At 38.8% G+C, this 27881-nt stretch overlaps 2 protein-coding genes across 3 annotated transcripts in view; both read right to left on the bottom strand.

Moving 5' to 3' along the window:
* Nucleotides 1-648: 648 nt before the first annotated feature.
* zfr (zinc finger RNA binding protein) lies at nucleotides 649-23774 on the bottom strand. 2 transcript variants are annotated; one of them, XM_086169670.1, is made up of 20 exons: nucleotides 23678-23774; nucleotides 23441-23522; nucleotides 16592-16871; nucleotides 15869-16007; nucleotides 15105-15320; nucleotides 14634-14869; nucleotides 14047-14256; nucleotides 13104-13419; nucleotides 11890-12071; nucleotides 11696-11815; nucleotides 11456-11601; nucleotides 10978-11143; nucleotides 9954-10156; nucleotides 9722-9872; nucleotides 9367-9508; nucleotides 6312-6409; nucleotides 5439-5534; nucleotides 2761-2872; nucleotides 2349-2446; nucleotides 649-1731 (listed from the first exon to the last, which is right to left on the bottom strand). In XM_086169670.1, exons 1-20 carry the CDS (start codon nucleotides 23712-23714, stop codon nucleotides 1549-1551), a joined length of 3213 nt encoding a protein of 1070 aa, XP_086025796.1. In that variant the 5' UTR covers nucleotides 23715-23774; the 3' UTR covers nucleotides 649-1548. The 2 variants fall into 2 exon arrangements, 1 of the variants encoding a protein (XP_086025796.1); XR_015107857.1 differs by lacking the exons at nucleotides 649-1731; nucleotides 2349-2446; nucleotides 6312-6409 and having other exon boundaries at nucleotides 2830-2872.
* A 1384-nt stretch (nucleotides 23775-25158) lies between these two features.
* Nucleotides 25159-27881, bottom strand: part of pnpla7b (patatin-like phospholipase domain containing 7b) — a 31631-nt gene continuing 28908 nt past the window's right edge. The window contains exon 35 of the mRNA XM_086169884.1: nucleotides 25159-27852. Coding sequence (XP_086026010.1) covers nucleotides 27790-27852 — 63 coding nt within the window. The 3' untranslated portion in view covers nucleotides 25159-27789. The remainder of the gene's footprint in view (nucleotides 27853-27881) is intronic.

The following is a 27881-nucleotide window of genomic DNA, read 5'->3' on the forward strand; positions in this document are numbered from 1 at the left end:
TTAGGGGATTTCTTACTGATACTGAAGTAATTTGTTCCTTAAAATCATTGGGTTATTTTCTGATTTTATAGTCATTTGATAAGTCATGGTACATTAGTCAAGCTATCATATCTGTGGAAGTTCTCAGTCATCCAGGTTATGGTGAATTAATGAAAAAAATTCTAGTTCAGTTGCCACAAGATTTCAACAAGAACTACTATTGCATTAACAACCTACTTGTTGAATGTAGTAAAAAAATTGTACAAAATAAAGCTGTAAAACTAAGTATGCCAAACATTTATTTTTAAATACTTATTTACTTTTTGGAATAATACTCGGCCTACCATAGCATATTAATATAGTAAATCACTGTCCGTCCGTTTCCCAGGAACTCGTCTCAACTTTACGCCCCCATCGCATCGTCAGCTGAATCCGCTCTGCAAAACAGCGACATCTAGTGGTAAAATATATATTCTGCAGCACTGTTTAACATCTACAAGTTCTGTCACATTTTCGTTTGTTGCGGTTTTCTGCAATTTAAACAATCTTCTAGACTTAAAGGATGTGGCTGAGACTTTCTTACAAAAAGAGATCATTTCAATGAACTGCATCTAAAAGGTGAAAAGACGGTCTTGAGACAACAGAAAGACATTTTCTTGAACCTGGAAGTTTATTCTGCAGGTGGATCTTTAATGGCATAAATCAATGCTGACAGTCAGAAGACGCTACATCCTCCACAGGCATGATCTCGTAGCTCCAGTATTGAATTTTCTTTCAGCACCTTAACATGATAAAGGGGCCGGCGAGCCAAAAGGTTTTCCTCGGATTGTCAGGAAACCAAGACTCTGAATGCCCAGACAGTATTTCATCTAATAGTCATGCTTTACACAATCCAAAACCTCGCTCTATTTTAAGATCATACAAATATTTTCATATATTTATATATGTATATATGAAAAAAAGGACAAAGCAACATTGGCTGACAGGTTCACTAATAGCTCAGGTACTTGTAGGTCATCATGTGATTCTCTTTTAGCAGCCAAGCATTGCGACACAACAGCACAGCATCAAACACTTGCATTTTAGCACGGTTATTCATATTCAAGAGTTTAGCTTGGAAAGTCACTTGGCCAAATTAATGTTTCACAATAGTTACAACGTAAGTCCACCTCTGAAAGTGACTGTACAGACGGTGGTGCGACATGAATCACAATAGAGCCTCCTGATCTTTGAGCTCCCTCCTTTCCCCACACCACAGAGCCACAGTTTAGAGGACAGATGCAGGAAGCCACTCAACAATGTCACAAAAATTAATTATGTCCACTATTTGTTAAAAACTGGCAGATCTCATACAGTAGAAACCCAAATTAAAAAAAAAAAAAAAAAAACTACAACTAAAAACAGTTCACAAGGACATCTTTGCATATCTAACACAGAGTGAAGCTGCAGTAACACTGGTGCATCTGTAGCTTGAAGAGAAAAAACTAAACAAAAAACTAAAATACTAAATCTCAGTCCCCTCCTTAAATACATTTTTTCCAATGTAGACAAATTTAAATAAACTGAAGCTTAGAAACTATCATAATCCTTCTTGTCCTTTTTGCCTTCGCCCTCAAAGCTGTCCGTTCCGTCGCTGTTGTCGCGGCGACGTTTGCGGCTGTTGCGGACATTGAAGCGGGGGTTCATCTGGGGCAGGGGGTCCATTCCCAAAACTTTGTGGATGTGACGGAATGCCAGCAGCCTCAGAGCAAACTGAAGGATTAGCAGAGACAGAAATGTGGAGATCATGACTGTAATTTGAGGACATCACTTAAAACGAAAGTACTGTACACTTTCATTAGGTTCCTATTATGACTCCTTAAAAGGAAACACAAAAATGCCAAATCTAATATAGTAGGAGCCTTATTAGTATTATCATGACTACATGACATAAGAGGTCCTTCCATCCTGTTCAAGTGTTAAAAGCTGATAATATAACCACTCAATGGGTATTTACAGTATGTAGTACTTTAAGTAGCTTTTTCTACATTTGATGGGGACAAATCTGAAGTTACATGACATTACATGTCACAAATCTGACATTACATGTATTTTTTTTATATTTATTGCCTATTCAATATACCTATTTAATGACCAAAACTGAATTGTAATACTAAGTTTATATTCTACATGTGAAATTCAGAAGGATGTTTTATATACTTTTTTTCCCCCCCTACTGATTTGTAATTAAAACACCCACTCATCAATTTTGAGGAGTCAATACATAAATCCCAAAGAGCAGTTAAGTTAGTTTTTTAGCGGTTGAATTTGTCATTTCTTCTATTCAACAAGTCCTTTGTCATGCTTTTACGAGACTACAAATTTCATACTTGGGCACTTGAGGTAATGTCTTCCCTCTGCTGCTCCCCCAACGGCGTCAACGTGTCCACCGGATTCTTCTCACATGGATCTACAAGTCCCGGCCCACCTGCTCACAACAAGCCAAAAACAGTCTGCATTTTGTAATTTCTTGAGCCAGTGTAATTTCTTGAGCAACACATGACTGAGAAGAAGTCTCCTCTAAAACTACAACATGCTTTATTAAACGTGTTTGAATACTTAGAATCCTGAGTTTAAGGAGTCATTTATCACTCCTGTCTTACAAAATGATTCCATTGGAAAGAAGTTCTTTAAGTTGTAACACGTGTTATAGGACAGAATATTAAGCTTATACAACATGTGCGACTAAGACTCAGTTAGCTCAGTACTATTGTTTTTGCAGAAAATAAACAAATGTCTTACCCGAAAGCAATATCCCAGAAGAAATACATTCAAAAACCCGCCTGAGTGCATCTCCAGGGCTGAGGGGGGTGGAGGCGCTGCTGATTGCCTTCTCAACCAGCAGCTCCATAGCCTGGAGATAGGTGACACCACTTCTGTTAGAACAGCTGTCAGGCTTCAATTACAGACTGTATGAAGCTCAACTCAAATATATAACACTTTGAGGGACAAATGTAACCTTTTTACAAACCTGTGAGGTCTCTAAATTTAATTGTTCAATCAAAAAAAAAAAAAAAAAAAAAAAAAAAATTATGACAAACATTCCAACCAAGTTGACCGAAATATCTTAAGAGCATGGTCAATGGCCAATATAATATCAGAAAGGCTAGATAATAATGAGATAATGACCCAAAATGCTATTGAGTCCAATCCCACTGATAGATTTAGAGAAGATTCATCTGCACAGACTCGGTTTAGGTTCTATTCATGTATAAAAATGCTTCATATGGTCAAATCAATTTTTAAAAATCTTCCTTGGTTGTCTCTTTGCAGCACCAGTGGACAAAATACATGCAGTTCAGAACATGTACATTTTGTGAACCTCAAACCTGTAATTTTCATCCTCAAGAGTGACATTCAACTCAAAACACAGTTTTTCCCTAGGGGGCAATTCTCTGAATTCTAGCAGTGTTTTATGTGACGGACAGCATTGTTTCATCACATTGGTTAAGACTAAAACAGGCCCGAGTATGCAGTCCTGCACTTAATTTCGATCAGGGCACAATTTTTTTGATGTCAGTACTAGTAGCTATAGCTAAAAGTATCTGTATCCATACTATTTGTTGTTTATTATGATCACCCCCATGAGTCACTCAAAAAGCAGGTTTATACAGGCTATGTTCTACTTTGAGTCCAACTGACCATTAGTACCCATTTTCAATTAATTCCATCATGGTGTTACAAGCAGATGGCTCACCGGGATAGTGACAGATCGACCTGAAATCCTGATTCAAATGTCTTTACTCCAAATAAAGAGTTTTAATCGCATCCATGGAAGTATGAGTGTTTTGAGGACAGATCAACTTTCGTTTAGACTGTGTTGTGAGGCTCTCTAACACATCCGATATTACAGTTTAGACAAAAGTAAAAGACAAAGTACTGAATCTGACCTACAGAGACTACTTGAATGTGGTTCAAACTAACCTTTAGCAATGTCTTTTTTTCAGTTCAGGGACACTTTGCAGACTCAGTCATTCTGACAAACTAAAGGCTGTAATAATGTACTTTACAACAGAATAAATGTAATTTCTAGTATTCTCGAACACATGAATCTGACAAATTTCAAGAAGGATCTTGGGTAAAATACTCCATACAAGAGGACAACAGCCTCACATTCTCTTCTTTGTAAAGGAAATAAGACATAGCTCTATATTTTCTTGTATTAATGAAATACAATGGGGATCCCTGGAAAAGGCCAACTTTAGCTATGATAAACCCTGTTTTTCCAGTCTCACTTCTATCATTTGACCATATAAGAAAGCCTAAACAAGAACATTAAGGAAGACGTCAAAATTTGTTGTCAGATTTTCTTCCCCATCAAGGAAGTGTGCTTGCTGCTTGGTTTGTGACTTTTGTTCCACACAAAGCAAAAGACCGGAGGCAGAGAATGCTACAGGCACTGAGATGCAGCGGTCATGCTAACATGTAGCACTCCAGTAGCTTTTATTTGTTCATTATTATCATCATTATTATTATTATAAATGCCATGTTTGGTTCTTGTGTCCAGTGACCTCCTCAGTAATTGCATAATCCGGTCAATCAATGACTGGAAGTCTAGTGACGTCACATTTTTGTATTGACTCCACTTCCTCGGAACCCAATCAAAGCAGGCACTAAAGAGTAGTAGTTACCAGGTACTATCCAAAATAGAAAAACAAAAGTCATGCCTGAATGGTTCAGTGGACAAGCTAAATTTTTCCATTATTGCCGATGTACAACCTGGTGCTAGAACTGTAGCAAAGAGTGTCTGAAGATGTGGCAAAGTAAGTGGAATCAGATGTGAACAACTGCAAATTGATTTCAACACTGTGTGATGAGTTAACAGAAACAGCCTAGCAAGCTTTTTTGTTGCCATTCTGTTTGATGGCTTTTCCAGCAAGGAAGAATTCTTGACTTTACTTCAACTGAGAACTTTAACAGCTTTTGAAAAGCTGGTATTTATAGCAGTGGACCACCTGCAATGATAGGATGATGCGCAGAATTCGTGGTACTATCATTGCAATTTACTTCAATGGGTTACTGGTCAGCAGTGCAAAGATTTGACCATGTCATGACAGCAGTTGTTAAAGATCATCAATACAATGAAAAGGCCAAGCAACATCAGAGCTTCAAGCTCTTCCTGGAGGAATGTTCTGCAGAGTATTTTGGAATCTCCAAATCAGAGTAGGGTACTACAGCACTTTCTTTGCTTGCTGGGTAAAATCAAGGCTTTTATGGAAACAAGAGAGGAGGATACCACTGTATTAAATGATACAGAGGGGCTACTTGATCTTGATTTCTTGACAGATTTAGCTGAGATAATTAACTACTTGAGCCTCTTGTCGAGGCTTGAACAGAAGTCCTGCCAGAAATTTCAGACCACTAAGAACTAAAAGTAGCATTTGAACATCACTAGTCAATTATTTCTTTCATATACTTACCCATCCTGGGAAAGGCGACCATGTTGGAACTCTTTGACAAAGATCTCGTAGGATTCGAATGATGATCACACAGGACTGAAGTCCATTGGCTCTAGCCTTGTGGTGCAATAAAGTTAGGTTTACAGAATAACCAAGAGTGACAGATGGAGCAAACAGTGAATCAACTCTGATTTCAGAGGTCCAAAAACTACTGTGCATAATGGAAGCTTGAGTATGGTTTGAGGTGTGCACGAGCCATAACAGTTTGCAATCAGCTGCCATTCCCAGTAGTCTTGTACCTCACAGTTAGTAAGGGAATTCAAAGTTTGCAAGATGCACAAGAAATGAGGACTTTCCTTGCCATCTTCTAAACCCTGATCCCAGATTTTTCCAAGTATCTCACAAACAGGTACTTAAAGTACAAGAGGCCACCTGAGAGGAAAGTATGGGGACTGAAAGAGCCAAGGAAATCTGCATTACTTTGCATGTGATTTTGCTTAGGAAGCAGAATCACAGGAAACTACTCAAATATTCCTTCATCTCTCACCCCCCATTCTACAAAATGTAGAATAAAAATACAAACATTGCACAACCTCGTGCAAGTTACTGTGCAGCCTTATGGAATCACATGTAGCTACTTGTAAAATTGAAGCGAGAACAAGGATGCCAGTTTCAAAATGAGTGCCTCAGATTTGTTATATTCGGTACATATGATGAAATTTATGTATCGTTGTGGGAGGCATCCTCGGACAATTCTATCACTTAAAATAGTGGGAGTTTTCCTCATTATTATAAAGATGAAAACCAAATGTGTAAAACACAAATACATGAATAAAACAAATAAATAATGCATCTCATAAGGCTACAATAAAAAAGTAAAATGATGTTCCGAACCTGGAACCACTTAGCGTGGCGCAGAGCAGCCAGAGCGTCAAGGCATTTTTGCCTGTCCAAGACGTCCGCTGGGTCTTTCACCATACCCGAAGTTACATCTAAAAATGGATTTGAAGTGTCAAAATGGTGATGAGGAATGGGTGTTTGACCAGGTCAGTGAGGCTAGCAAAGAACAAACACATTGCCACACATACCAAGGTTTCTTCACAAGACAAACTACAATTGATTGGTAAGATTTTGGAATTCCAAAAATGGTCCTGATATTACAAACTGGCTGCAGAAACTGCAAAAACAACAAAAATTGGAGATGGGCAGGAGTAGCATTTTCCCCAAATCAAATTATGGCTGAGTATTTGACCGTTTTTAAAAATCTACTCACCACTGTATACTCTTAATGCTAAATGTCAAACAAAGCAACCATAAAATTATAAACTTTTTAAGACTTGTCACTCCAAGTTTCTAAAAGTTAAGTTATTGAATTTTACAGTTTACTTCACTTCATCAAAACAATGATGTGGGCCTCAAACAAAATAATACTTTATTTGGATCTTGATAAGTAAACCACCAGCAGGTAAAGAGATAAAGTACAAGTAAAAGGAAAACTCAATCGACTGAACAAATATTAAAAAGGGTTTTTGTCCTCCTACATTTTCTCATATTCAGCCTTGATTATTCCGTCCCCTGAGAAACTCAGACACCATGTCTTGAGTAATTACTCTTCATGAACAAAATACAGTGGTGTTTTGTCCGTGAAGGTTTTCAGTCATCCAGGTCATGGTGATCATTGTATATTATTGCAGTAGAAACTGGGTTCTATGGTTCAGAACTGAAGAACACCCACGATGAGACATGAAATGTTTTCCAGGAACTAACCAAGTCCAGTTACTACAAGGATTTTAAAACTAATGCAAGTTTTTTTTCTGTTAAAGCAGATGTATTCGTTTGATACTGCTGTGAGACAGTTTTCCCTGCCGGTGTTTGATTAACTGACATGCTCGACCTTACGTCACGGATTTTTTGTGCAATTTGGGTTTATTATAGTTTCTTAAATTTCCATAAAATACTCCTGGGCATCTCTGATAAAACTTTGCTGATGGTAAAATAAGTTGTGGTGATGATCATTACATACAAAAAAAAATATATATATATATTGGAGTAATTTCCAAAGACTGAATGCTCAAATACTCACGCCCATCCCTAGATGATACAGACTGACGATGTGTGATATGTAAGTTGTAGTAAGATTAAATTAATTGAACATTTTGGTCAATTAGACTATTGTTTAAAAAAACAACACAAATGCAATCTACCTAAATCTTATTTTGGCTTGTTTTTTAAGCCATTACCATTTTATCAGGCAAATGTTATGTTTAACAGTGTGTCTTTAATGTACTGGGAATTTTTTGTCCTTTTTCTCTTCTCAAGATTGGGACATGTAAGAGAGTCCATGAATGGTATTAACTAAGGAAGTGCATAAATAAAAGGGTAAATACCGAACACGGAGTGACCTGATAAAAAAGTGGTATGGCAATGGTAGGTGTGGCAACATTTTTGGGATGTGGGAAAACCTTGGTCAAAAATCCTTCCGGAGCAGTTTGGCTCTGATAAAACCTCTGATGAGAGAAATCAATGGAAATTTAGACTTCTATAATAATAAAGGGGTCTTTGTGTTGATCAGGTCAATTCTACGAAGTAACAAAATGAGGCAGCAATGGATGCTGTAGAGAAAAAAAACAAACATAACTACCAGCAAACAAAAGGGTTAGGATATCACTGCATGCATACCTAGCATCTGTGGGCTGAATTAGGACCCCAACAGTCACTGTATATCAAAGGCGGTACTCAGGTCCAACCAAATATTCCTCAGCCATAGCCTTCTTAACTAATTTTTAACAATACTCCCCTAAGAAACAATTGAAAAAAATCAATTTCCAAAGAAAGTGGCTCATGGTTTGACTGTAGCTTCATCTTCATATAGTCAATTCAGAAAAGAAAATGGTCCATTAGGTTTCCATTGTGTGAAATAAAAACAGAATTGCTTTCTCTTTGTAGAACACTCATTCATGGTAGGATCTATAAATTGAGCCAAATTTGGAGCGCTATGGAAGATATCAATCTACTCAGGGGAGCACTTCAGATTAGGAGACCCAGCATGATGAACTGGTCACCAGTACACAAAAGAAACATTTGTTTCCTGTGGGAATACAAAATCTCTCCATCTCCATTGTCTGGGGGATTCTGCGACCAAAAGCCGAATGTGGGTTTAAAAAATAGTTTTTTTTTCCCACCTATGGACAGTCGCATCAGAATTAAAATTTGAGGAACAAAAAACAAAAGTGCAACAAATATCTAGCTTGCCTCAATGACAAAGAACAGTGCACGTCTCTCAGTGATTGCAACAAACAATAAAATAGAAACAGAATCCCCTGGAACACAGGAAACAAAACAGAATCTCTCCTGGGAATAACTAGACCGAACACAATGCAAACACTTATCATGCTTTGTTTAAAAAGGATAAATATAGCATTTAAGAAGAAGGTTATAGAGCAAAAAGACTAAGAGCAATACTGCTGGCACTTGTTTATGTTTTTTTTTGTGTGTTTTGACACATTATCAGCCCACCAAATAGAAACTGGATCAGTTCATCAAAATAACTATGTTTGAGGTCTCTACTGAGGTCCTGCTGTACACCGGTCAAAAAAAAAAAAAAAATCCACAAAATTCATTAAAGGAATTCCATCTTATGATTTCTATGGTTTTCACAGAAGTGGCATTTCAAATGCACGAACACGACAGACACTAACACAAAGAGACCACAAGTCCAGTTATTAAATATAGTGAGTTTGCATTTCCTCAATTACTCTTGACATCTCTGAAAATCAAATGCAGAAATTTCCCCAAGAAAATCAGATAAGTAGCCAGATGGATGTTTGTCAAGTGCCAACAGAACCATGCTCTTCAGGGTGTCAACCAACATATTCAGAGTGATTTCATAGGCATGTGGAATAAAGACAACAAGAGGTGCAATGTGAAAGTCTGTGATGAGTTTCCAAACCTCCATCCCTGCCCGCTTCCTCTCGGATCACAGGAGAAGTCAGCGTGATTGTCACTTGCATCTTTGGCTCTGTGCAGGACGTCAAAATGATAGCTGCTTCCTGGATAGATCCTTTTACTTCGTACTTTTCAGGGGTTACAATCTGAAAAACAGAAACACATAAACCTTTATGCATACATAAAACTGGCAGTATTAACAGAGAAAACAGTCCTTATGCATTCTAAAAACAATGACGATTTACACACTGGTTTTACTCCTAGGGCATCAATCTAATCCTTTTATTTTGAATTAACTTGTACAGATTAATTGGCTGAAGGCCTGGGATGTTAGCTGTGTGAATTTCTGAAGACAGTACTGTTAGCTGTTTCGGTAGGTGCTCCACGATGCGTGTTAGGAGACTCTTTGTCGGCTTCTCAGAGCAGAGCAGGACCAGGTTGACATTCTTGTCTCCACGAAGGAGCAACCCTTTGGCCAGAACACCAACTCTCATCACTCCCTTGAGGGCTCTGGATCACAAGGAACACAGAATTGTGAAATAAAAGCCGACCAGTTTAAGGTGAAGTGCGAGGAGTAGGAGTAGACCAGACCTGTCTTTGGATGGTTCCTTCTTCTCCTTGTCCTCTTCCTTGATCTTATCCTGGTCTGTTATTATGTCTGAGACAAGTTTGAGGGCCCGCTCTGTGATTGATACAATCTTTTGGATAGACTGGAGCTCATCCTCTGAGGGGTAGATGGCAGCATGTTTGGTCATGACATAGCGGTCATCTGAAGAATCAGGCCGGCGTGGGGGCTGTAAGTAGGTCGAAGAAGCAAGACAGTTTAGTTGGAATATGATACACAATTGATCAACCATACAGTAAAAAAAAAAAAAAAGCATCAGTTTACCAACGAGACATGTAAAAGCAAGTGTCCTTGATCACTCACACACTTGAAATACACTGTTGACATCCCCCCCTCCCCTTTAAAAAATCAAATCTAAATTCATCAACAGAACTGTATATTTTTCATCATCCCATCTGTCACTGAATTTGTATAATAAGTTTTGAACTTTTAAGACTATCTCAAACCATAATAAATTAATGACATGGGCGTGGGGGGGCTGAGCGACAGTCAAAAGCAGTTGTACATATTGGCTTCTGTTATTCCTTCCAAGTGATGTGCCTTGAACACCTTGATGCACCTTGAATATAAACTGGTTGGAAACAAATAACATTTTAATTAACAGGTTAAGTCTGAGGCTTTGTAATTGCTACACCAGTCACCATCTGTTATAAATTGTGTCAGTCAGGCCTTCTTGCAACTCTAGAGAAAAAAAAAAAAAAAAAAAAAAAAAGACTACTCCTACTAACATTTTCTGAATGAAAAGATTACATCCGTGACATCTTTTACTGCAAAAATACCAGCTCCATCAAATTTACAGACTTAACTCACTTTTTGCATTTATACTTTCTATCTGAAAAATGCAAACACTGTTTTGGGCTCATTTACCAATATGAAATTACATTTTTTTTTTTAAATTTTATATTGAGGACTGCTCTAACAAAAACATGGTCTTCTAGCAAAAAAGTTGACCTAACCAATATACTATTCAAAACCAAAATGAAGTCATACCACGGGACCCTGAGGCTGCAGGCCAGGAATGCCAGGTCTAACTCCAAGTAGACCAGGAGGACCAGGAAGCCCCTGGGGATACGCTCCATCTGGTAAACGACGTCGCTCATCCCAGTGGTGCTGCTCCTCCTCCATTCGTCTCCAGTACATGTCTTCTTCATAACGGCTGAAATTAACAGGCAGCGGTTAGTTTTTTTCAAATTACAAAGTCAAGGTACTGGCACATTTTACAAGTGCTTGTGAACAGCCTCTGTTCTCCTGAAGCACGATTGAAGCTATGCTGAAGTAAAGAAGAAAATTTGTCTTTAGTGTTTCTGGGATTGGATGACTTTTAGAAGCAGATTAGCACCGATGACCTACTGAGAACTGAGAAACATTTTGGGTAAGAGCAAAAATTTAAGAATATAATTTAAGAAGTTATTTTAGTGCTCACAACTTCCATAGATAACTGTTATCAACCATAAGTAGGCCATCATACCGCATCTCCATTCTCCAACGCTCCTCTTCCTCCCTTCGTCTCCAATACTCCTCCTTCTGCATCTGTTTTCTCATTTTCTCCTCCTGAATCTTCCTAGCCCGGATACTTGGCTTTACCTCTACCTGCAGATCTGGATTAACCTTTTTCTGAGGAAAAAAAAAAAAAAAAATTCAGCAGGTCAAATATAGGAACCATTTTTCAGGTTCCTCAGAGAAAGTAAACTGAATATCAACAACAAACCTTGTATTGCAGGCGATGCCGGCGTCCTTTTAGGTGCATTTCCTTTGCATTTGGATCATTGAAACTACATTCGCAGAGCTTGCAGTGGAAACGAATCACTTTGCCTTCATCATTTCGGACCTAAAAAAAAACATGTCTTATGTAACAAATCAATATGTACTTCTCAATAGGAGGCTCCTGATAAAAAGACTTACCTCTTCAACATAGTCGTGTCCAACAGGCTGGACGTCACTTTGAAGTGCAGCCAAGGCTGACGCTGACAGTGAGTCTGACATCTCTGCCTTGACATCCTGAATGCCTTGAGAGGCCATTGCAGGCTTCAGTGTCTCTACTTTGACCTCTTCAATCTTTCCAGTTGTCTGCAGCTTATTTCCACCTGCAATCAGCAATTACCTTTGTCATTGACCATAGTGACACACAGAACTGGATGAACAGAACTACAATGTCCTAAGGAGGCAAAACTGACTACTGTGGTGCTAAAGAGCTCTCTGTTACTATACTGTGCTAATAATAACTAAGCCCATGCAATGTATGTCTGACTTTTTTTCCATAAATTTGTGATAAAAGGTATCAAACATTTCTGTATAAAAGTGACTAGAGTTGAGGAGTACGGACAGAACATGTGCTAACCTTGAGAACATATTTGATCTCCCTCTTCAATTATCTCTATACATTCTAATTACTACCAAATAAAATCGAGGTTTAAATAATACAATGATAATTGAGTTATGTGGGTTGAAGGGAATAAAAGAAAAGTATACATTTTAAGAATTGGCAACATATTGAGTTCAAAGTTCAGAAGTTGTGACAGATATGTCAGTTTTAATAAATACAGTGAATTTAAATTACTAGATATGATGAAAACTGTTGTGTGTTGTGTATTTAATTTGATTTTCTATACATAAGCAGGCAACATGATAGGTACTGATATTGAAAGCATCTATAGCGATCTAATATCCAGTAGCTTTTTTTTTCCTACTCAATGTGCCCACCACAAAATGGAATGTTAAAGGTTCCCTCTAGTATTAGTTTTTCAGAATTCTGACCAAGAAAGTGGCTGAACGGTACATTTTTTCAATATTTGAGAAACTTAACACTGCATTGTGAAAAGCCTTAACAGAAAATGTTAAATTTCTGAATTTTAAATTGATATACTGGCCAATACAGTTATAAATGTTTATGGGTTTTTTTTTTAAAGGCTTTGCGTTAAGAGCAAAACACTATCCTTGGCCGGTACTCATTTCTTACATTGACCAAATCAACTCACAGTAGCCTGCTACATATTAATCAGGAAAGATCACACTAAATTAAAATGTAACTGAACCCTTTACACACGATGTTATATTCTAAAGGTATCTGCAAACTGACCTCTCAAATAAGGGCTACATCTACTTATAGATCTACTGACCAACAAAATTAATCTTGGGTGTGTTAACTTTCTTCCCAGCAGCAGCTGAATTGGTGGAAGTGAGGCTGCAGGTGGATGTGTTCTTGACTCCTGCCACACTGCTGCTGACTATGTTGACAGGTTTCAGGTACGGGGTGCTGGAGATGGCAGGGGATGAGGAGGAAGACACACACAAAGAGCTGGCATTGCCCGAGCTGGTCACAGTAGATGTAGTGATTTTGCTGGAGGCAGCTGTGGTGGAGGAGGACGTCTGTGTAACCATGCTGGGTTCGGTAGAGGGGATGGGCTTTCCAAGTTTAGTGTGAAGTTTTACAACCTGTGTCAACAAATACAGTACAAAAGATTTTTTCAGCAGGTCTAAGGTCTCAAAGACAGACATTAGGTCCTTAACAGTTTTGTATCTAACATTGCAGATGCAAACCTATAGAAAACAGACAGCTGAAAGCAAGCCCTGGACCTCTGGGATAAAGAGGGCCTTTATACAGTTTAACTGTGTAAATTATGATGATATCTCAAATGTAATACAAATATGTATCATGAAGAAGATAAAAAATGAGGTTGATTATAATTCAGATCTCATGTAATATTGGCTTTCACAAAACATGCAAATCAGATATTCTATTGCCATGGGACAAATGTCAATTATTTTGGGATTGTGGCCAAATCTTCACACTCACACACAGACAAACAGAACTATCCACTGAGACATGAGCAAGTGTAAATGCAGCCTTGGACATTTTGACAGCACATTAGCACCATTACAACCAGTGCTTTACCACTATGATCTCAAGCAAAAAGACAAAAAGGAGGAAAAAGAGTATCTTAAACTGTGATTGTGGTTTTTGGGCCATATTACAGTGTCTCCAACAGGGACCTGCGGTCTTATCACTCTCACCAATGGTAAACATTACCAAAGTGATACAATAGCTATTTCTATCCATACCTTTTGGTGTTTGGCTCCTCGAATATGGGCAGCGTAGGCGTCTGCACCGGTACATGACACATCACACAGTTCACAGCGAAGCTGGTTTTGTGCACTTCGGGCAAGTAACCCTCCACTGCTCCCGCTGCTGCTGTTACTGCTGTTCTGGGAAACCTTCAGGGCGGCTTCCTTCTTCTTGTGCTTCTGTCCCTCCAGGTGTTCCTTGTAAGTCTATATATTAGGGTGTAGGGAGAAATGGTATGATTAGCTTTTCTTCACAGAAAAAAAATATTTAGATTTGGCAAAAAAAGTAATTGTATTACTTTGTTGAACCAGATTTAAGAAAAAAAACAAACATTTTTTTCCACTTTACTTCACAAAAATAGCAACATTCTTGGGTTCCTTTGGAATTAATCACTTCCCTACAAATATATTACAAACAATAAATGTAATTTGTTACATTGTATGCAACGTTGACAACTTTACATCAAGAAGGAGATTGGGCTAGAGACCACACACCTTCCATCTTTAGTAGGATGGTATAGTGGATGATAAAGTGAGGGGAATGATGATACCCAGCATAAAGACCTAAGCAATTTTTGACTCACCTGAGGACCAGCACAGCTAATCTTACACACATCACAGTAGTGGATCTGGGGGGGTTTAGGAGGCTGTTTAGGCCTAAGCTGCTTGCTCTGAAAGGGTGGTTTCTTGGTGAAAGAGTTTCCAGTCCAGGCAGCTGTTGCTGCAACAGCTGCAACAGCCTGTTTCTGGTGCTGCTGCTGCTGGTAATAGCTGGAGGCTGCAGAGTAAACCGCTGCCTCATAGCCGGAATATGAGGTTCCTGGAAGGGAAGAACCAACGTCTAATTATGACATGATTGATACCGGTTCTAATTTTTTTACATTCATTTTTTTCATCGTTTTATGGTCTGTAACACTGTCCATAAGATAACCCTGTTCCCCTTTCTGAAATACATTGGAATTAAAAAAACATTTGTTGAGTAAAACAAACAAACAAAAAACTAGCCATCACTAACCAACTTAACACCCAGAGTTCAAACTGGTGGCAAAGCTTACCAGAGTAGGTCACAGCATTTGTGCTGTAGGTGGGGCTCTGGGAGTATGACGGGACCACCGCAGCAGCAGCCACAGGCTGGACGGTGGAGGTAACTGGGTAGATGGAAAAGGTGGATGTGGCCGGGCTGGGAGCTGCTGGCTTTATTACTGTTACTTGACGAGTTTGCTGGCTCTGGGTATATGATGTTACCCCCTGGCTATAACCTGGTTTGGGGGCTGGAACACAAAAGATAACAGTACCACTAAAAATCTTTGTCTTGATCAGTGTGCGCAGTGCAAATTGCTGGAATAGTTACTTTTTGAGACCGAAGATAGCATGGTTTTACCAGTTTGATGCGAAAGAATTAGCAGCATTTTCTGACTCTAGCCAACTGTAGTCATTCAGTACTTATAACAGTTATTTTAACTCACTAATTGCAAAACCTAGCAGCAAGATAAATATTATTGTCATGGTTTGTGCAACATCTAAACATCAAAATTCTTTTGACTCTCCATGAGATGCAAAACAGCAGTATAAGTAATTTAAAAAAGGGCTAAGCAGCGCAAGAGATAAAAAAAAAAAGGATGAAAACACGTTTAGAATTCACAATGTCATGTATTGCACAGAAAGGTAAAGTAAACCCTGAGAGCCAGGGTGTTGTGGATGTCCTGTGTATGTGCTTATTGAGACAGTGGACAGCTTTTGTCAGGAATCTACTCTTCCGCTTAAGCAGCAAATCCATCTTTTCCATTAAGAAACCAGTTTCAAGCGAGATTATTCATACCTGTCTGGTAGTAGGATTCTGCCACGCTGGGTTGTGGCTGTGCTGCAGCTACAGCCGCAGTAGCAGTTGGCTGTTGGTAGTATTGTTTACTGTCATATGCAACAGCTGGAGCTGTGGACCTAACATACGAGTAGGAGTCCTGCAAAGGACAAACAATGATTTTAGATTTCTTTTTTCAATTCATCTTACCATGAGGACAACATCTACCACATATATTTCCCTCCCAAGTTAAAGATATTTTCATTTATTTTGGTTAAATCATTTGAAATTTTCACCTCGAAAATAACCAAAACATTGTTGATCACAGATTAATGTGCCAAATTTAAGTGGGCCCATTTTTTGCATTTTACACAACTTTTGTTGAAAACAATAAAAATGACTACAAAGTACACCCATGACTGACAATAAATCAGAAGGAACAAATACACTCAAAGCAAAGTTGAGAGGCAAAAAGAAAACTTTAACTATAAACATGAAGTAAACTTACTAGCAATTAATTATAAACAATTTAGAGATGATCTGCAACTCATGTTATTTGGTAACAAAAACAATATTTGTGCAAGTGTGAGATTAAGTATTGTTGGAGTTTAAGTACATTCATTTCAACATCTCTGCGGCTGATATCACACATTAACAGTTTAGGTGGATTGGGGGTAATGCAAGTCTGACTAAAGGGTTTTTGAGGTTTATTGTCCCCTTAAAATGCTTAATCCATTGGCATACCTGGTAATTCTGTGAAGTGACTGGTGGTGGGGGTGGAGGTACTTCAGGTTGACGTTGAGTGTAGCCATAGTCAGTGGCAGCATGAGTTGGCTGGTACCCACCATATGCAGCTGCAGTTGCGGCTGCCACGGCAACAGGCGCTGGCCGAGCAACTGCAACTGTGGCTGCAGTGGGAGCGTAGGCTGCTGCAACAGTGTGTGCTGCCACAGGTGCCTGGTGAACTGTGTAACTGGCCACCGTGGTGGGATGTGTGTATGCTACCCCGGCAGCAGGCTGTTGGCTATTTTCAAGACAAAAAAATGAAAAGGGGAACAAGTTACTTGTCAAGTTTTAATTTACTGGTATATGAGTCTTTACTCTCCTCTTTGAATTGTCACCTTGTACAGTGGAGAAGTTTGTGTCATTCTCGCCTGGTAAAGGATCCCAAGACAAAGGTCAAGACCAAGAGCAATTGAGAAGTACCTTGAACCATGCATACTATTGATTCTCTTAAGACAAGCTTCTGGAGAGGGGGTGACTAATTTTTTGCGTGGAGTTTCCAAGGCTAAAAGGAATTTGACAGTGGCTAATCACCACTATGCTTTTGAGTTTTTCCCCACAAATTGAAGGGTTTGCCTCCCTGGATTTACACTGCGGAGGACAGAGATCAGACAGTGTTTTGTGTCAGAAGTATTCAGCCTTCATGAAGTCACTAGTTGGTGTCCTGGATGGGGATGCTACCTGATGACTCCATAGCTGCTCTGAGAGTCTTTGCTAATATGGGAAATGAAGTAGAACCTAGGAAGAGATTTTGGGAGGGACACCTGATCTAAACTAGAAGAGTGTTTTGCTTTTGGAATCCTATGCAAGGTATGGCTTAACCACAACAAACACAAAGTTATAACATAAAGTTGTTTCTTTAGGGTACATAGCATGAGTACATTTTTGTCCTAGATAAAAGATTTACTTTATTTGTACAAACTGATCTCAATGAGGCAGAGAGGAGGAGAGTTGTCAACCTGCCAGTGACTTGGGGCAGGGAAGTCTCCTTGAAACACCCAGGGCCAATCTGGTTAGGAAGAACTACAGTGCATTGTTGAGGCAGGGACTGGGTGGACCTACTTAATTGGCTGCACTGGGACTAGGCTCCAGATGAGCGGTTAGACAATAAACAGTGTGACATGGTACACAAACGGCAAGCAACAATACAACAAGACAAAAGTCTAGTTACTAGGATTGGTTTTTGACTTGTCAAGGAAGCAGATAGGATAACCATCAGCTTTGATACTTCAACAATCATACTTAGTTAGTTTGTACAAACATCACCTTACATGACATTTATGAGATGAGTGGGAGTTCAATGATCCTCAAGCCATAGTTCTGCACCAGTCATAAAGCAATCAAATCAAACCAATTTCTACATGATAACAACGAATAAATGGGATGTAAAAACAAATATGAATAAATGCTAAAAAATAAATTGCAAAGATGTAATTGAAATGCAGTCGAGAATTAATGTGCATTCTGACTGCTCTAAATAGGTAGTGTAAAATGTGCCAAAAAAAGCTAGCAACTCAGCAAAATGCTAATTTTTTTGACCATTCGAATCACAACTCAGGCTCTATTTCTGGATATGTTGTGACAGAACAGACCTGTAGCTTGCATCAGGGACACAAAAATGGGCTAAAATATGTACAATTCAGTTGAATAATGTCAGATTTATTTATTCCTTAACCCAAGTTATCGTTTGTCAGTAATTTTAGTATTTGATATCACACACTCCCACATAAATGCACACAAGTTTCTAAAAGGTGTAAGGTGAAATCCACGTAATGCACGCAGTACATCAAATAAATCTGAAACCCACTAAACTAGGTGGGCAAGAGCCTTTAGGATCTTTCCAAGGGTATAAAATTGATAAACTTTCACCACTTGTAGGCAAACCATATTTTCTGTACAGAGTCGGAAATACTTCAGGAAGAACCTGCTTTATGGGACTATGTAAACGTACCCAGACGCTTACCTTCACACTTTACATAAATAGTAACAAAATAAGCAGATCACCTCAGTCAATGTATACAGTGACATTCAATTTAAACACAAATACATTCATGACAAACTTCTGGATGTGGCACATATAGAATCTAAATTACACTGTCTTGTAGGATTTCATATTAGTATAGCTCACTGCACTGAAAGGAGAACCTCTCCAATCTCATTGCACATTCAGTATAATGACAATAAAGGGCATTTTATTCTATAATAATAAATCTATTCATACAGTGCTTTCTGGCAAAGTGCCATACAAACAAGAAATAAGGACAAAGTGGAAAAAAATAAATAAAATATTTTGTAATTTATACCTATTCCTCATAAAGGAACCAGTGGAGCTCGAGGTTTCCAATTAACATACTGTGAGAAGAAACCCACGCAGGCAAGGGGAGAATATGCAAACTCCACACAGAAAAGCCACCTATCAGAATCAAACCAGGAGCCTTCTTGCTGTGAGATGGAAGCCTTAAACCTACACCACCACCAAATAAATAAACAAACAAGCAAATGTGATTCCCTATTAACAGAACAAAACTCAACACAGGTGTGAACAAGTGATCTGCAGTTTTGCTTTAAGCAATCAATCGAACATGGCTGTCTGATGTTATGAAGCAGCTGTTCCAAACACTACAATACATGGCATGGTTACGAAATGCACAACTCCATAGCACAGGGGGGAATGAAACCCATCCCAGCGGATACTGGGCAAAAGGTGGGGTATACCCTCAACTGCCAGCCAGTCGCTCACACAACTGAGAGACAAACAACCATTCAATCCCATTAACACAATATGCTATTTAGAACCTTCAATTTACCCATTTCGTATTTTTTGACTGCCAGAGAAAATGCAAACTCTAAATATGAAGCAGTGCTAGAACACTTCATGATTGTTGCCATACAGAATTAATTCATGTGACAAAGGTTCGAAATGTGGGTCCTACCACCTGCTTGTGATGCCTTCAGATGCCCACATGTACAAGTAAACTGAAAATCTGACATCCTATTTTTCAGTGTGCATTATGATAAAGTGAAAAAGGTATTAACACTTCAGGTAATTAGATTGGAGATTAATGGGAAAACAAGAGTCAAAAAAACTGTTTCAAGGAAATTCATGTTTTTAATAGTTGCAATGGAAAGAGACGGGAAATGGTAGAAGGGAGTTGAGCCAAAAATGCACAAAAAAATCCAAAACACTTTGGAAGTGGGATGGTTATTGAAAACCAGAAAACGAGGTTAGTGAATACCTTTGGCAAATACTGTGGCTGGCATACTTGTCAACTATGTGAAAAATGCATGCACCAAAAAAATCCTTTCGAAATACTAATGATAAGCTGTGACAGTTTCAGGCATCCACTGAAAATCAAATACAAACCATGTTCTTTTTGTTGTTTACATACCGTAATTATAAAAAATATATATATTTGTGAGAAACTTTAGCTTCTAGATTTGTAGACAATCTCAGATTGACATCTAGTCTAACATGTATAAATATGAACAGCCATACTTGTCTCACGCCACTGACAAAATATGGTCATCTGATATGAAGGCCAACAGCCGCAGCATAGAAGCCTGACAGGCAACAGAGTTGACATACGGATGAAGAAGAATTGGCCAGGTATTTTGATGAATGAGTAAGTATGGTATCAGTAGATCTTGAGCAATTTAGAAATGCTTGGGTTCTGATTACAATGCTTACACGCTCTGCGCTGCAAATGTGACAGCAAATACCGCTGGACTGACTGTTTCAGGCTATAATGCTATCTAGCTGGTACGATGCAACATGTAACAACTGTTGAACCCCCCACTCCTTGGGCCCCTTAGCCCCTGATGTAAGGCAAACAATAAAAACCCTTAGTTTTATACTGGACAGATTTTAAACCGGATGCTCAAATAGGGCTGTAGTAAAATCTGGTTTCTTTAACCTACGGTGACTCGTGAAAGGAATACCCATACTTCCCAGGCAGCAACTACAAACAGTAATCCATGCTTTTATTTCATCCAGGCTGGATCACTGCAATGCACTCATACATTGCACGAGAGTCACTCACTCTTCTCTGTCCAGCTTGCAGCTTGTTCAAAATGCTGCTGCAGGCATTTAGCTGATTCACATAAGAGAGAACACATCATACCCATCTTGGCTTTGCTCCACTTGCTGCCTGAGAATTTTAAGAGTTTGTTTTCAAACTATTTTATTTGCTTAAATGGTCTTGCCCCGCCTTATCTCTCGGAGCGCTCAGACTCCACCCTTAAACTCCTGCCTGGGCCCTTCAATCAGATGACCAGCTGTTCCTAGAGGTACCCAGGGAAACCAGGAAAGCTCAGAGGGGGACAGAGCTTTTTTGACTGTGGCTTCAAAGCTTTGGAACAATTTACCACTGTACCCGAGGCATGCTTCTCTGTCCACATTTTGAGACCAGTCTTAAAAAGGTCTTTCATTCCTTGGCCTTCAACCAAGCGTGATTTCATTGAATGAGATAGTTTTACACTTTCTTATTTTACTGTTGGCTGCTGTAGTTGTCGTCCGTGCCCTTTTGCACAATTACTGATATTTTAGATTGCTAGGTAGCTAATTGTACAAGTAATCTAATTTACAACTTAGTTACTTTTTCAGCTGAGTTTTACTTCATGTATTGGGAATATAAAATCATTACGATACAAAATCTGAAAACAGGCCCTGATGTTGCTACTTTTGATTCTATCACTGTCAATCCAATGCAAAAAACAATCCAAACTGAGTTTTAAATGCTGTAATGTGTTAAGAGACTAAAAGACAAGACAAATTTCTGATGAACTTATCAAATCAGTTCATGGGTGGGGATTCTCAAAGATACCGCAGTGCCATTGAAATCACTGGCACAAAACACACAGTATAGGTCAAGGCTCAACTTGTCACATTTGTGGGAACCCAACATTGGGATCTATCATGTATGATTATCCATTCATGCATCATCAAGCTCCCGACATATAGAGACCAGCAATACTGTATGTGGCATTGAAGAAGACAGCAAGCAGAACTGGAGGTAGTAGAGATGAAGATGTTGAGGTTCTCTTTGGGAGAGACAAGGATTGATAGGATTAGGGAATTAATCTATCAGAGGAACATCACATGTTAGATGTTTTGGAGATAAGGCCAGATAAGCCAGACTGACATGGTTCATGTACAGAAGAGGGATAGTGAATATATTGGTAGAAGGATGCTGAGATTGGTGCTGCCAGGCAGGAGATCTACAACCAAAGAGAAGATTTATGGGCATAGTGAAAGAGGACAAGAGGAAAAGAAGAAGATTGTGATGTGTTAATTTGCCCCCTCTCTGCCCCCCTCCCCACCACAACAATATTTAAACTAGTTCTCAATAATAATTCCAATAACTATCAGAAAATTGATGCCACACATTTTTTTTATTTTCTTTGCTCATTATATGGGTACTATGTTGGTGGAGGATGCTCAAAATGATACTTCATTATCAAACTGAGTATTTTTTACAAAGACAAATAAAATAATTGATTGATTGTGTGTATATGCTGCCTCCACCATTAGTTTTTTCAATTCTGAGTGAGATGCTCAGAGGCTCTACCTAGGGATTCTCCTGCCAGAAAGGTATGCTGGGGGCAGCTAATTTAATTTAGGTGAAGGGTGAGTGGGTAAAGGGTTTTGAATCTTTAACAGATTTTTTGCTTGCCAGCTGTGTTTATGACAGACATTGAATTTGGAGACGTGGAGAAGACTGTTTCATCCAAGTACTCACATTTTGGAGGGGTGGCACAACGCAGGATGTAGAACAATAGTCTTTGGAACCGAACATTCCTGGCTCGATCCCCGGCTCCCTAACCCCCTGAACCCCTAACTGCTCCCGTGGTGCTGGGGGACGGCAGCCTACTGCTCATGGTTCATCCATGATGGGTTCATTGCAGCGAGCAAATTTCCCCATGGGTATTAATAAAGTATAAATCATTTTGTTGCATTCAATTGTAATTTTGTGCCAGGAAATAACTCTGGTGATACTGAACCACTTATCAGCTTTTGATGTCCATTGAAATTTTGGTTTCATATTTTGAGAGGAGGATGCGAGGGATAGGGTTAGTGTGGGTCTCTCCCGAAGGGAACAGCCAAAGAGAAGTCACATTTTATAACATTGGCATGATATTGCAGGCATAATTTGTGTTTTAATGGATATATCTTTCAATACACGGCTACCTTTTCTTGAAAAAGTAAGAACTGAATTATTGTTCTTATTGTTGTTCTGTTTAAAGCTACAGTGGCAACCTTAGTGCCTTGAATGTCATTAAAAACACCAATTCCTTCTTCAAAAGACCATCTAAGAGAAAAAGCCATCAATTAGACTATTTACAGACAAGGCCTACAGCCACTATAGAGGACTAACTATTGTATGTTGCTTTTGTTAAGTGATCTAACATCAGGTTAACTATTTTCAACATTTGCAGCACTACAGACAATATTAAGTTGAGCTGCAAGCTCAGTGAGTTTAGAGATTTAATTCTTGCCATATACCCTGCCTGGTGTTTGTGCTTTTGATAAACATAAAGGATCCGGTGCGACACCAGACTTTATCACCTTCATGAAAACACATCCAACATCACCACGGGCATAAATGCAACCCCTGAGTGATCAGACTGAACTGCAGCTAGAGGTTCCACGCAACTGCAGCAGGGGATAAAGACCCCCTCCCCCCGCTCAACAATGCCAGCACAACAGACTGTAATACGTGCTTTACATGTGGACTCTGAGGCCGATCGCACATATTGCTCAATGAATAGTGATGTCACAAAGTAAAAGGAATAGGACGATGGTTGTCTTACGTGTATTGAGCGGCAGCGCCGTGGGTAAATCCAAAGTAATTGCCGGTAGCCATTTTGGCATCTTCACCCAGCCGGCTGGGCACTGCGGAGGACAGACATACAGGATAATGCTAAGTTAGCAGCTAGCAGGACAGCTATAAGCGCTCCTATAACGGCGCCATTTAAATGTTGTTTCTCGGTTCGCTTATCTCTTTTTACTAATTACCCAATAACATGCACATTTTTAACTGGACTTACCATAGGTGAAGGATACAACTGGACATATAGGAATCATTGGTCCCGTATGTTCTGCCGACGGTGAGGAGACCACTGTATTTATATTACATGTCGTACCCGGAAATGTCGGTTGAGCGCAAGCGCAGACAACTTGCGCTCTGACATTGTAGTTTCTGCTTCAAATATCAACAGCCCTACAAATAAGTTTTAGCCTATATGCCATCCATGCAAATTGATATGAATAAATATTTGAAAATAACAGAGAAATTGCAAAAGTAAAAAAATTGGAAGACTAATTTTGAAATGTCAAGAGAAAAAATATCTCCCAGATGTTTTTTTTTTTTTTTTTGACATTATAACTTTTATGCTGCTGTGACAAAGGAATGTCTCCGATGGGGATCAATTAAGTTTATCTTATCGTATCTTATCTTAATTAATATATTTCCAGATATAGATATGGACATCAGTCATAGTCTGAAGTTTCAAGTTGTTCAATTTATGTGAATGTATGGTCCCTTGTTCTGCTGGGGAACTTCAATGCTCATGCAGACAAATTACAGTGAGCCATGGAAAGGCAGAAAATGGAGGAATGGACTCCAAGATCTGAACCAAAGCTATTTTGATTTTGGACTTTGCTCTAATCATGGATAGTACATAACTGACACCATGCTCAGGCATTAGGGTGACCATTTGTGCACACCAGGACATACTAGGCTGCAGTTGAATGATTTACTTTGTGGTCATGTCATTGGACATGCGGCCGCGTGTCTTCGGCCCTCAGGTGATGAGATGCCCCTGGTCATTTTCCTGAAATGTCCCGGGTTTGTCCAACGGGAAGACCCTTGATTAGTCTGGGAAAGCCTCAGAAAAACTGGGCGAAATGGCTGATAGAAGAAAGGCTGGTCCTTTGCTCAGGTTGGTGTCCCTGTGACCAACACCAGATAGGTGGCAGAAGATAGATGGAAGTATATATGAATGGAGGGAAGGAGGGAGGGAAGTAGGGAGGGGAGGAAATCATTCATACTTATCAGTGTGTCAGTGTGTCAATCTGGAGGGGAACTTCATGTCAGGTTCTTTACGCAAAGCTGGACTGTATTTCCTTCAGATAAAGTTATGAAAAAACCTGTTCAACGTTGCTTCCCTAACTTCACTAACCAAGTTTAGGATTCAAAATCATCTACAGGAACCTCCACATCTCCACTTTAAATCTATTTGTTGGTATCAACCATGTGTTATTTGGTTTAGTCTCTGGCAAACAGAAACCCTTTGAAATGTTTTCCATATAATTGGACGTCTTTTTCTTTGTCCCTGCTAAATGCACAGATAAAATCTGAAGGTACAGCCAGATCTTTGAATTTTGTAGTAATGACAATGACTTTTATACCTTTGGATTGATATATTAAATAACTAATGCATTTGTGTTTTTTTTATCATTTGTGTCTTCTAGGTCAGTTTCAGCAGCACCAATCCTCATGTCAAATCAAATTAATGAATGTATTGATTTGATCTTTAATGTAAAATGGTTAAACCCCTCTTTTAAAAGAAAAACATCAAGTTTTTAAAAGGTATTTCCATTTGCACATTAAACAAACACTTTAAAATCACATTTCACATGTAGTTATTTTTGTGATTTTGCATGAATGGGGGGGGTGGCACAGTGGTAATAACACCATCTCACAGCAAATTCCTGGGTTTCACTGTGCAGAACATCAACATCAATCTTGGACTGAAAGCACAATATGGTCACAAAGGGGAAATACTATCATGAAATTTGTTGCTGAACAGTAGCCTGCTTGGTCAACACCTATGCAAATGCACAAGTGGCAACTGTAAACATAGCACTGCATCACTTGGGAGGTAGGAGTTGAACAGTACCGATGGTGGGTACTTGTACACCAAAATCATGACCCACATATACCAGTCACATTCAGTAAATAATACTTGCAATAATTAACTGACATGCCAGCAAGATACAGACATCTTTGAATTGTTCATACAATTAACACCAAAAAAATGAATGGTTCTAAATTGCAGTAGGTGTAATGAACCAAAAGAGATATATTTTTTGTTGAGCAAATCATGACAGTATTTGTGGGCTTAGTTGATGGCAGCCCTTTATTTAATAGTACAGAAGGCACAAAAGGCAAACAACACCAATAAGCTGCTTGTCGGTAAATCAAGGAACATTAGCTTTCTCACCAGGCAGCCTTGTCTTCATAATATGTGTTCCAAAAAAATATATAAATTTCAATCTAGCAGCCAAATTTTCACTGTCAGAATATGAGGAGTTACCCATAATAAATGGATACTTCAAAAATCAGATCACACCATAGATTGTCAAGTCCACGTAAAGAGTCACTGTCCAAACTCGGCATGTCCTATATAAGGTTTACAGAGATATCAACAAAAGAGGAATTGCTAAATCATTACAGTAGCCAGGGGAGGCATTAATACTGATGAAAGAATGCATCTTTACAAACAAAGGGACTTGTAAAAGTGTAGCAGCAAAATACACAATATTAGTATCTAAAATTTTAGAATTGTCCCAGTAAGTGTTGATGCATATTTTGAAATATCACAGTATTTAGTACCTGTTAAAGTAGTACATGACATCATTTAGATTTGTAAATCATCAAAGTACATATTTCCAACTGTGAACGCAATGCCTGAGTGTCCTTGTCAGCTATATTCCTCAACACTGAATTTGTAAAATTCCCTGAAAACTGACTCAAGTGAATATCTATTACCTTTGTTTTAAATCTCTCAAATTCCGTACATTCCAGGCATCAACAACAAACCCTTGAGCTGATCTGTCTCCTTAAAATAGTGAAATTTGTGGTAATTTGAGGTGAAAATTGCCTTCAAAGTAATATTAAGCATGTTAACTTTTGAGCAGCTATGTGTTGGAAATCACACACCCTGCCTGAAGCCTGCAGACTTTGGGAGGAGGGATTAAAAAAAATCTTGAATTTGCAGCTTTTGTCACGAATAACTGAAAGCCTTGTAACATTTTGTAATGTTTTGCTCTTGTCCTTATAATAAAACAGGAGTTTGGGATAAAACAATGTGGCATGCCACAATGTAAATACTAAATATTAATGTAGTTAATATACTACACATTATCCTTCTACAGATTACAACATACAACATCACACAGATTTTATCTAATCCTTTACCCCTCTCATACACGAACGTATTTTCTATTCTATCAATTACAGCTAACACTCTTCCTTATTGGTGTATACTTTTTGCTTAACTCAACTCTTAAATCTTTCCATGTTCGCATTTGCTTGCTCCCTCTCAATCGCACAGTCCCACTTTCCTTTTCCTCATCACTGTTGCTTTTTCTTCATCCATCCCTTTCTTCTCATCTTTCTCGGTTCCTTCCTGCCAACAGTCATCTCCTGGCCTCCATGTTTTTTTGCTTGTTGTCTCTCCATAAATCCATCACACGCATGCACATACCTACGTAAACACATTCTTCATCCCTGCTCTGTCTCATTCATCCGTCCAACCATCCATTATCTACTGCTCATCCTACACTTAGGGTTGTGGGGGATGCTAAAGCCTATCCCAGCTGTTATTCAGTTTTATTGATTTTTTTTATTTATTTTTTCCAGCCACAATAGCATCTATACCTCCACTCACAACAGCTTTTGATATCGTCATTACTGTGACAGCGTAGCACTTAACGCATTTTCAAAGGTTGGACAGAAGATGAGTGTCTCACCAGAGATTATATCAAACAGTATTCCAGCACTCACAGAGTACAAAACAGTTTTCCTCCACTTACATGAAAAAAAAACAATGAGAAAATGGCCTTCATGGCTTTTTCAACTTGTTTTAGTTGGTAAATGAATGAACTTGCATTAAGTATTGTGATCTCTACAGCAGGCATCTGTGGCTAAGTTGGTAGTGAGTGTTTCTCCAATTAAAAGGCTAGCGATTAGTCTGTGTACCACGGTGTCCTTGGGCAAGACACAGAACCTGCGTTATCCAGTGGTCTGGCTTTTGTATCTGGCATTTGTATCTGAGTGTGTGTGAAAGCGCCGTATAAGTGGAGACCATTCATCATTGAAATAATGCATTTCTAGGAGGCCCAAATAAACACACATAGATTCAGTACTTTGGAGTCAAGGAGTTTCAGACGGATGATTCCTTCGTCGTCGTCGAACACGTATTGGTATCTCCTCATCCTGTTGAAAACATTTACATTAAAAAGTGC

The sequence above is a fragment of the Fistularia commersonii genome, chromosome 22 (assembly GCF_037954325.1).
Source record: "Fistularia commersonii isolate RoL2024-O1a breed Wild chromosome 22, RoL_Fcom_v1.0, whole genome shotgun sequence".
NCBI classification, from domain to species: Eukaryota; Metazoa; Chordata; class Actinopteri; order Syngnathiformes; family Fistulariidae; genus Fistularia; species Fistularia commersonii.

Coding starts and splice junctions, on each gene's coding strand:
- zfr (XM_086169670.1), bottom strand. CDS start 23,714: ATGATTCCTATATGTCCAGTTGTATCCTTCACCTATG. Junction 14,870..15,104: donor AAATGCTGTGACCTACTCTG/GTAAGCTTTGCC, acceptor CTTCCCTTCCAG/GAACCTCATATTCCGGCTAT. Junction 11,144..11,455: donor CGTTGGAGAATGGAGATGCG/GTATGATGGCCT, acceptor TGTTAATTTCAG/CCGTTATGAAGAAGACATGT.